Source organism: Spermophilus citellus (genome assembly GCF_964194105.1).
Source record: "Spermophilus citellus genome assembly, chromosome: 9".
Classification (NCBI taxonomy): domain Eukaryota; kingdom Metazoa; phylum Chordata; class Mammalia; order Rodentia; family Sciuridae; genus Spermophilus; species Spermophilus citellus.
In genome coordinates this window covers 10,730,182-10,741,681 of record NC_138191.1, presented here as the reverse complement: position 1 = coordinate 10,741,681, position 11,500 = coordinate 10,730,182, and the positions used below count along the sequence as shown (strand labels likewise).

The window sequence follows — 11,500 nt, the reverse complement described above, 5'->3', positions numbered from 1 at the left end:
GAACCTGACTTCCTCCTCGCTGTTTCCCTTCCCTTTCTGACATCAGAAGTGTCTGTGAGATGATCATGTGCTCAGAAATTTCCCTGTGCAGAAAGTTTGCTCTGCAGGGATAGCGTTCACATGTGTACATCGAAAGAAACATTGAAAACATTTTCTCTCTCTCTCTGTGCAAGGACCCTAAACAAGAACTTGCCGGTCACAAAGGAGGGAAAAGCTCACTCTCTCAGTTTAGCCATCATTGTCCTTTGTTTTAAAATCCAGTTGCTGATGAGAAGTTTCCCCTTGATGATTTGTTTTATTGCTTTCAGACCCTGGTAGAGCAGAATGCAGAGAAAGAACCTCACGGAAGTGACAGAATTCACCTTCTTGGGATTCTCTAGCTTCGGAAAACATCAAACAACCCTCTTTGTGGTCTTCCTAACCGTCTACATTTTCACTCTGGCTGGAAACATCATCATTGTGACCATCACCTGTATTGACCGTCACCTCCACACTCCCATGTACTTCTTCCTGAGCACGCTGGCGAGTTCAGAGACGGTGTACACACTGGTCATTGTCCCACGGATGCTTTCCAGTCTGATTTTTTATAACCAGCCCATCTCCTTACCAGGTTGTGCGACTCAAATGTTCTTTTTCGTCACCTTAGCCATTAATAATTGCTTCCTTCTCACAGCAATGGGCTACGACCGCTATGTGGCCATCTGTGCGCCGCTGAGGTACACGGTCATCATGTGCAAAAGAATGTGCACCAGTTTGGTATGTGGGTCCTTTGGCACTGGCCTGATGATGGCGACTCTTCAGGTGACAGCCATGTTTAATTTGCCCTTCTGTGGCACAGTGGTGGATCATTTCTTCTGTGACATTCACCCAGTCATGAAACTTTCTTGCGTTGATACCACTATCAATGAGATAATTAATTATGGTGTGAGTTCATTTGTGATTCTTGTGCCCATAGGCCTCATAACCATCTCCTATATTCTAATTATCTATTCCATTCTTAAAATCGCCACTGCTGACGGTCGGAAGAAGGCCTTCGCCACCTGCGCCTCCCACCTGACTGTGGTCGTTGTCCATTACGGCTGTGCCTCCATAGCCTACCTCAAGCCCAAGTCAGAGAGTTCTGTAGAAAAAGACCTTCTTCTCTCTGTGACCTATACCATCATCACTCCCCTGCTGAACCCTGTTGTGTACAGTCTGAGGAACAAGGAGGTCAAGGATGCCCTGCGCAGAGCTGTGGGCAGAAGCGTTTCTTAACAGATTGAAACCTTTTTGGCAGGAGACCTTCAACCCAGTGTGGTGTGTGTCTACTTACAAATAAGCCGCAGCACAAATGTTCATCAAATACAGCATCTGGCTAGAATAATGTCAGACAGCAGACGTATTTTTCTTTTTAATATTCTGGGGATGGCAGAAAGCAGGGTTTCTGCTCCAATGTTTTGTTACCAGGTATGAGAGTCATTCCATTTTGATTTGGAGACCTCTTTTGGCTCCCACTCGGTCTCTGACAGTCACATCCTTGACCTGGTCTGGTATAGGGCTATGGAGCACAGGTCATTGGAATGTAGGTGGTAGGGGGCTTAGGAAAATAGCAGCTTTCATTTCCCTCTCAAGAGGGAAATGAGAAAGAGCTTTCTTTCTTGAGAAAGCTTGAGAAAGAGCTTTCCTTGTCCAATGTTAAAAGAATGCTCTCTGTAATACTCATTTTAGAAAATATTTTCTTAATTCTTGTTGATTGAAAAATGAAGAACTTTCCAAAAGAGAAGAAAAGATCCCTTTTATTATACAGCAATATTAGCTCTTTAATAACATCCATTTCTATGTGTATTTCTTTTTCTCTGCAGTAAAGGCAAAAATCTCTGCTATTCCCTAGAGGCTAAGCAGGAAAAGCACATAACTACAGTTTTCAATAACTACATTTTAAAATCCATATACACTTTTCATAAAGACTCCTCCTTTTAACCTATGGACACTTGAAAGATTTTTAATTTTTATATAGAACCTGCAATGCCATTGTCTTAGGTATGGATTGTGCTAATTCCAGAGTTCAAATTAAATGCCATTAATTTTCATTCATGCAGTAAATAGTGCAAACTTTATACTTCTCCAGGAACTTGTTTATATTAAAGTAAACATAACCATGTTATGTTATTTTGTATTCCAAATGGGGTAGATTGTGGGAGCATTTTGTTTTGTGGTATTCCCTCCAGAGTTTATCTCTGAGACTGAATGGAAAGATACTTTCTCAAGTGACACAGGTACTTTCTTAAGTGAAAACAAAAGTTTTCACACACTCAGGGCACCCGCTTCTATCCCATTCCCATGTCAGTTCTGATTCCTTATTTTTTTTTTTCAGTTTTATTTTTTCTATTCTGAGTCCCAGAAATAGGACTGAGCATCTTTGAGATGATGTGTGCTTTCCTGTCTGTTCTGTAGATTCCTATGTGAGGAAGTCGTAAGTTGGAGGTATAGGGTCCTCTGCAATTGTCCTTTGTGGCAGGCTGTGCCAGTTGAGAGATCAAATAGCTGATGAACTTGAACTAGCTCTTGATATCCTTCTAGAAGAGGTGCCTCAGTTTGAGGCTCATTGTTACCTTGGGGTGTTAAGACTTAAGTGTTAGAGGGTTTTGAATGTTTTAAAATTATTCACTACATTTTGAATGTAAATATGGATGTGTTTTCCCCACTATAGTCTAAGTATTTCTTCCCTCAAATCCAAATAGAAATGAGACAAGATGCAACTTCTCTTCATAGACTTGGTTTCCACATTTCCTTAAACTCTCTTAAAGAAGCATCATTTGAACCCTGTCCATTTGTCCCCTCTTGGTGGTACTGGGGATCGAATCGAGGGTCATCCTACCACTGAGCTACATCCCTAGCCCGTTGTTATTTTTCACTTTGAGACAAGGTCTCATTAAAGGGCTGAGGCTGGCCCCAAACTTGCAATTCTCCTGCCTCAGCCTTCTGAGTCACTGGGATTACCTGCATGTGCCGCCGGGCCTCACTACCCTGTCCATTTTCACCTACATGGGCACTGCTATTTTTTTTTACTAAGTTGGAGAACATGAGAAGACGTGGGTGGTTCCAGCTGGGAATTTGAGGGATCAGAGGGAAAGTTGGTTTTTTTTTTTTTTTTGAACATTTCCCATCTCTTTCTCCTCATTCCCTAAGTGTTTAAACACCATTCCTGCCTCTCCCTGCAGGAATAGGTGAGTTGTTCACATACTTTGCAGGTCTTTGGACTCACAGGAGGAGATAACTGGAAAGTGACAGTATAAGAGTGTGTAAGAGTATAAGAGTGGGTAGGTCTCAGTGATCCTCGGCCCTCTCAGCAGCATGAGTCAGGAACAGTGAGTCACTTGGTGTTGCCTCCTATAATTTATTCATAATGTCTGTGTTGCTGGCTGATGTGGGGCTAGTTTTATTATCTTTGTTGATTTTATCATCATCATCATCATCATCATCATCTTCTTCTTCTTGCAATACCCATGTTTCTCTTTCTTCCATTGCATATCGCAAGTACATCTATTCACTTAGTACTTTTTTTGTTGTTGTTGTTCAGCTCTTTTGTTCATCAGGAGAAAAATAATTCCTGTAATAATTTATTTATTCCGCCTGCCTCAGTCTACGTTCATTTCTTAAGCACTACATGTCAAGCAATTCACTAGTTCTGAGGTTACAATGATGAGTAATGTGGAAACTCTGTTTCAATGTTATTCACAGTTCAATGGAGGGTGACAGTCCAAAGAAGCAACACAAAAATTTGTTTTAAGTGCATGTACAAAATTGTTGTTTGGGGTCAAGAGTATTTTTTTTTTTTTTAAGAAGAATTAGTCACATCTATTTAGGAGGTCAGGAAAAAAAATTCATAGTGACTTGATGTGTAATTAACTTTGTGTGGTGTTGGGTTGATTGATGTCTGGGGTGGGTGAGGGAGGGTGATCTAGGGAATAGGAAGAGCCTAAGTAGAAACACCAGCCTGAAGAAGCCAGAAGTGTTGGGACGGCAGGGGGTTATTCACCTCTGTCTGCCTATTATTATGTTGAGTATTAGCTCGGCAAAAGTAGGTGCTAAATTTACCTTCGGATGAATGAACATGCAAAGACCTATTAAGTATAAGGTCTTGTCCAAGGCTCTCAAGGCTTATTATTTTTTGATAGATACATCCTATCATATTCCCTCTGCCTTACAGAATTCCTTCATCTAAAGACAGGTAGCAGAGGATAACAGAGTAGAGGTAACCATCTCCCATTATAGAATTGTCTAAACATTGCTCCCTTGCTCCGTAAACTCAGTTGAGTGTTTATCAAATATTTACAATAATCAGCCACTTAAGACTGCACTAGGAAAAGAATCTGGTTTGGTTTGTTTGTTTGTTTGTTTGTTTGTTTTGTTTTTACGTGCTGAGGATTGAACCAAAGGCCTCAAACATGCCAGGCAAGTACTCTACCCCTGAGCTACATCTCCAGCCCTAAAGTCCCTCTTTGGAAGGAAACTGTATTAATGCTGGATTAATGTTTTAAGCCATAACCCGGGGCAATAACTTTGACAGACTTAAAATTGACCACGTGATAGCTAGACTCATAAAAATCCAGAATTATTTCAAAATTTATCTTTTAGAAAAAAAAATTATTTAAAAGACGATTATGGATATTAAAACTTCTGATTTTCTCAGTGATGACTCTGTAGCTTCTTCAGGGAAAAGCAAGTTGTACTTGATATTTTTTTTCACATTTCCTGATTGCAACCCATGATGGATTAGAGGAGAAAATAGCTGCAATACTCCCAATGATAAATAGAATAAAATATTTTATTAATGAGGACACTTGTTTCTGGGGGAAAAAAAGAGAGGAGGAGAGTGGCAGGAGAGAGAAAATTGGGCCCAGGTTGTATGGCTGGCAGGAGGCACACAGAACTGAATTTTTAAGAAGACACATTTAAAGAGGTGTGTGCACATGTATGAATGTGTGTGTGTAAGCATGTGTTCACATGCATAGCTGGGTGTTTCTGTGGGGAGGGTGCTAACATTTGGGAGTTTTAGATGTGATGGGCATCGTGGTAAAAAGTGCTTCATTTGCATCATTTCGTCCCTGATATTTCTATAGCTCTTTGAGATCATATTTAGGATCTCTTTTGATTCTCCTAGAACTTTCATAAAGTAAGTATCAGTGTCCCATTTTTATATAAATCCACAAAGAGTGAATAGTTTAAATAATTTTCCCAAGATTTTATAGATCTTTAGAGAGAGAAGTAGGACTAAAATAGAAATGAGCTTCAATTACAAATCTGTTCAGCCTAAACTCCATGATTTCTGTTACTTCATTCATATCCATGAACACGCATAATTTATTAATTCTCCTCAGAGAGTAAACTAGGATGAATAAGTAAACTTTACTTTTCAGATGTTAAATCTCTATTATTTTCAGTGTTGATAGACTTTTTTCTGAAATGTCATAATTCCTTTCCTGTCTTTGTAACAAAGTCTATCCATGATCATGAATATATTCTTTATATTTTATCATGGGCACTTGATATATTAAGTTGGAACTGAGTTTATATTAGGACCCTTTCTTCTTAATTAAATGATCCATATATTTCAGAATTCTATGAAATTTGTGTTATCATTGTGTGATTTCTCTTATTTAGCTGGTTCATATAACAAATATGACATGCATGCCCACTCTATGTGTCAGGCACAGGATTAGGCCCTAGAGATGCAGAGATAAATAAGTCCTGATCCTTCATTTGAGTAACAGTCTACTTGCAACCCATTATAACCAAGCACTAAATTAATGCTAAACACAGGGTACTGAAGAACCCCATAAAAGAGAATAGCCTGTCTTGGGATTGGTGAGTTTCACCCTTGCACATATTGATAGGAGAAGTCAAAGTGAATAGGTTCAGGCTGTCTCAGCACTGTGTTTTACCGAGGATTGCTGATACCAAGCTTACTCAGAGACTCAAGAGCTTGAAGGTTTATGAATCCAGAATCTCTGTGATTTACCTGCAGTGTTTGGCATACAATAAGTGCTCAACACACAGGAAATTGTGACCCATAGCCAAAGGAAAAGCAGTCTGTACGAACCAACTCATAAATAATTGATTAGGACTCAGGAACTTTAAAGTGGCTGGTGTATTACAGGTACAAGGACTTCCAGGAAAATATACCTACCATGAGTAAACGTGGAATTTCAGCCAAGAAATCTAGACCTGAAAATTAAAATATTTGAAATGAAAAATTTACTAATATGCTTAACAATAGATGAGTTGGCAGAATAAAGTTAACAAACTTAAAAATAGATCAATAAGAATTATTGAATCTAAAGAACAGTTAAAAATGAAAGGAAAAAAATGAACATTGATTCAATGGCCCGTACAACAAATAAGAAATCTAATATTCATGAACTTAAGAATCTCAGTCAAAAAGAATAGAATGTACCACAGAAACATTTAAAGATACATTGGCTGAAATTTTCCCAAAGTAGTGAAAAATATAAGCTTATAGATTCAAGAATCTCAGTGAATATCATGTAGTATAAATAAAAAGAACATCAAATTTATGTATATCAGAGTTAAATCTTAAAACTAAAGATAAAATCTTGAAAGTCATCAGATTAAAGTGACATATTTCATATCAGAGAAAAATGATAATTTTATTTGACTTCTAATCAGAAATGATGGAGGCCAGAAGACAATTGAACATCTTGGTATTAAACCACACATTTATATCTACAAAAATATCATTAGGAATGAAAAGAAGTAAAGACACTTTCAGATAAGTGAAAATTGAGATATTTATGCAGCACTAGAAATGTTAATGGAAGATGTTTCAGGCTGAAGGGAAATAGCACCAGATGCAAACTTTAAATTTACAGAAAGGAATGAAGATCATGGAAATGGTAGATATCAGGGTAGATATAAAATAATATATTTTTATTCTATTAATTTATTTTAAAAATATATCACCTGGTAAGAGTATTATGACCTGCTATTTTGAAATTTATAATGGGCATATATTTATAATGTGTATAGATGTCATATACATGGCAATTATAGCATGAAGAAAGAGGTAAATGTAAAGATACTGTTATGAAATGCTTTGGTTTAACAATAAGTGGTACCATTCCAACTCTGAGAAATACTGTGATGTTGTGAAGCATTTGTTAATCCACAGAGCAGAAATGAGGAAAGGCTGGTGGGCATCTAGAGTTTGCTTTGCTCAGTGCAGTTGCTTTAGTGTCTGGCCACACGTCGTCCGTTGGTGGGAAGTTTTGGTGGAAGATGTACAACTGTGTACTTGTATCTGTGATGCAGGATACTTTCTCAAGGAGACTTGACCTTCCTGATACTTCATTAGGTCTCTGATACTTCATTAGGTTGTCTTAAGTCAGGTGATAGATAAAGTGTTATTTCAGGTCTGATAATTTGGTTCAAGGACCTATCTTGTGATTATTTCCCCAGTTCTTGCATGTGTAACCAGAATATGCCTACTGTTGTATACATCTACACAACAACAACAACAACAACAAAGAATACACAGCAACAGGCAGAATACTCAAAGTGACTGCCCCATAGGATGTGTACCGTTAGGATAGCAAGTACCAAGTGAAAGTCCCTAGAGCTGGACCTCCTTACCAGGATTGTAAATAAGAAGCAATACTGCATTACTGCAAGAACGGAAAAAATGAATGGCACAATGAAAAACTTGAAAAAGAAGGGTTACACACATTGAATTTCTACAGTTTGGTCTGCGAAAAAGTCAAATATAATTTGGAGAAAGACTGTGAACTACTATAAACTTAATCAGCTCATGACACTAACTGCATTGGCTGTCCCCAAATAAAAAGAACCTCTACTGGAGCAAATGAGGATGGCACCTGGCCCTTGGTCATGACTTTGTTTCCATATCAGTTGTAAGGATGACCAGAGTTGGTGGCTTTTACCTGGTAGAGCCAATAGTATACTTTCACAGTCTTGCCTTAGGACTACGCTCTTTTTGCTTCCCTCTGACATAATGTAGATCACAAAAATCTTGCTTGTCATACCTCTTCCCACGACATCACACTTATCAACTCTCTTAAGGAAATATGTACAAATAGGATCTGTGGATCAGAAGATAACAAGTGCCTTAGAAGTCTTTGTGAGAATGAATTGTATGCCAGTCAGGGCCCAATTAGGAGACAAAAAGCCACACAGGAATTATAATAGAGAGTTTAATAGAATGAATTGTTAAATACAAGAAGGGACTGGAATGATGAGGAATTTGATAGCAATTAGGGAAGGTAATTATAAACAATGTAGGCAGAGCAGATACAAGTAACAGTAACTATTCCTAGGGCTAAAATAGTGTGAGAAAGCACACTTTAGTGTTCCCATGGAATGGAACATGATAATAATACAAAATGCTTGCTTTCATTTTTCTCTATAAATATTTTATCTTCTTACATATACTGAGGATTCAATTTATTGCTATTTTACCCTAATGGTGGAGCTGATTGTTTCTGTAGAGTAAGCCTTCTTGTATCTCCCCAAGAGCCACATTTTTACATTTTGGGCTAAGTACCTAAGTTAGAGCATTATCTCCCCGAGTTTAAATTTCAAAACAGGAGAAACCTGAGGCCAGGAAGAAATTTCTAGTATGTAAAATCCATAAATGTGGGGTTTATCTTCTCTCTAGATAAATTCATTTATATACCAAAGTGCCAGAATAAGGATTCTTTCCATCCTGTTCCAAGGAGATGCTCTCAGAAACCAAGAAAGACAAATAGTCTTTTACCCATTTTTTAAAAGGAAAACATTCATATTTATTCAATTCTTGCATACAGGGTAATTTTGCCACTTGTGTGGGATATTTTTTTCTAATTGGTTTTTATCCTGTCACTCTGCAGGGTGTTGGATGTGGAGATGCTGCAATGTTATTCTGGGTATTGATTGTGCAATGATCATATTAAGAGATCGGCTTTGCTCTAGAAATCGTATATGTGCATTTAGGAAAATTGAATAAATATGAATACTGAAGACGTAACAAGCATCCAGGGAAAAGGCAAACCTTCTGAGCTACATTCCCAGTTTTTTTTTTTGTTTGTTTGTTTAATTGAGATCTCACCAAGTTGCTTTGGTTGGTCTCAAACTTGAGGTCCTCCTGCCTCAACCTCTGGAGTCACTGAGATTGCAGCACACCTGGCTGAAACATATGCCAGCACACCTGGCTGAAAATCCACACTTTGGAGTTTGCCAGAAACCCCCTTTCCGGTGTGCTCGTGAAAGCTATTCAGAGAAAGGCGTCTTGTGAACGTGCTCCACTATACAAAGAGAGATGTTGAAGAAAACTGGTATGATTGACTGCACCACACTTCAGGAGTTGGATCCTGGTGAAGCTGCCCATGTTGCAGGAATTTGGTGTTGGGGAAGTCAATCCATCCTCAAGAGAGATGCCCAGTGGATTACTCTGGAACTCAGAGGGGAAATCCCTCATACTGCCATGTTTCTATTGCAGTTGGTGTTAAAAATGCTTAACATTAGGGTAGGTGTCAAGGGTCCAGGTCCATTCCTTCCAGAGTAAGCAAGGAAAGGAAATTTGAAGCTAAAGGGCAGTAAATTGATGGTATACAAAAGAGATGCAAAGTCAATTGTATTCTGTTGCTCCTGGTCAGGAAGGAATAGCTGTTATTTAATTATTCCTTTCAAAACCAGGTATTTTTTAATGGGAAAACATATGAATTGACTATTTTCAGATTTAGGACAATAAGCAATGAAACACTCTGATTCTCAAGAGAAGAAAAATACAAAAATTAAGCTGCACCATTGCTTTTTTTTTTTCCCCTAAAGACACTTTGTAAAATATAGCACAGGGAAATGGAGTCTAAGCAGAACACAAGGTTTTGCTGAGCTAAGGAGGCAAAAATTGAAGTCCAAAGCTAGCAATGTAGCTGAGAATTATGAAGAGGGGTATAAGAAGAGAGGAATATGCACAAAATAAGAGCTCTAGAAATATGCATAAGCATCCCCAGAGTCTTTAACAAAATATTAGGCTATGCACACATTTGACCATAAAGCTGGCAGAATACAATGATGGGGAGATGCAGCTAAACAAAGGTTCCGAGGTTTCCATTTGGCTGTGGTACGCTGGCGTTTGACCAAGCTAGAGCAGAGAAGCTGAGCTGACACTCTGAGACCTCAGCCGGGATCTCAGGAAGGTTAGACCTTTGGGGTAAGGCTGCTCCAACCTGATTATGAAGGCTGAGGTGTATGCCATATCAGACTTAGAAAGAAGGCCTAATGGGGTCAAACTGATCCACTAATAACCCAAATATATAGCACAACAGAGGTTGATACTCTTTAAAGGCATAAAAAATTTAAACTCTGCATACATAAAATTAAAAATCTTCAGCATTTACGAAAGCATTTCTAGATATGTGAATAAACAGAATACTGTTGTTATGGTTTGGATATGAGATGTCTTCCTAAAAGCTCATGTGGAAATACAGGAATGTTCAGAGGTGAAATGATCACATCTTGACAACTATCACTTAAGAAGGGGATTAATCTATTTGCTGGATTAATCATTGGAATGGATTACTGAGTGGTAGCTGTAGGCGGGTGGGACGTGACTGAAGGAAGTAGGTCATGGATAGGGACAAGCCCTTGGGGATTATGTTTTGTCCCTGGCTCTTCCTGCACTCATTCGTTCTCTCTCTCTCCCTCTCTCCCTTTCCTGGCTACCTGAGCTGACAGCTTTCTTCTATCACACTCTTCTGCCTGAATCTCTGCCTTATCTCAGACCCAAAGCAATGGAGTTGGCCCACAATAGACTGAATGCTCTAAAACGATAAGCCCCAAATAAGATTTTCCTTCTCTTGAAGTTGTTCTTGTCAGGTTTTCGATCACAGTGCAGAAAAGCCAACTAACACAAATTTCACCTATCGTCACAAGAGAAATCACTCCAAAGAAGGAGACAGAAATGAAACAGATGATGAAATAGAAATGAAACAGATGATGAAATCAGCAGACAAGGATGTTAACACAATTTCAAGTATGTTCAAAGATTAAGAGAAAACATGGATGTAATTAAGAGAGAAGTGTAAGATCTAAAGAATCAAATGTAACTTGTAGAATTAGAAGAACTGCAATGAAAATTTCTCTGGATAAGATGAACCATAGGCTAGGAATTGCAGAAGAAGAAATTACAGAACTTGAAGACATAAGGATAGAAATTATCCAAATAGGAACAAAGAGCAATAAATAATTGAAAACAATAAACTGAACTTCAGCTACTTGTGGAAAAAGATCAAGCAGCCTAACATAAATGTAATTGGAGTCTATGGAAAAAAAATAGACAGGGACAGAGTGGAAAATATTTGAATAAACAATGGCAGTGCTATTTTAAAATTTGTTAGAAATTAAAAATTCACCTTATTAATGTGCTTTGTTATTATAACAAAATACCTGGAAGTGGATAATTTATTAAGAAACAATACTAAGGCATTTATTTAACTTAGAGTTA

General features: G+C 38.1%; 1 protein-coding gene across 1 annotated transcript; it reads left to right on the top strand.

Annotated features, from left to right (window-relative positions):
* Positions 1–324: 324 nt before the first annotated feature.
* Positions 325–1,254, top strand: OR10J5 (olfactory receptor family 10 subfamily J member 5; the record flags this gene model as incomplete). Its single annotated transcript, XM_081306080.1, has 1 exon — positions 325–1,254. The coding sequence occupies one exon, from the start codon at positions 325–327 to the stop codon at positions 1,252–1,254; it is 930 nt and encodes a 309-aa protein (XP_081162206.1).
* Positions 1,255–11,500: the final 10,246 nt, after the last annotated feature.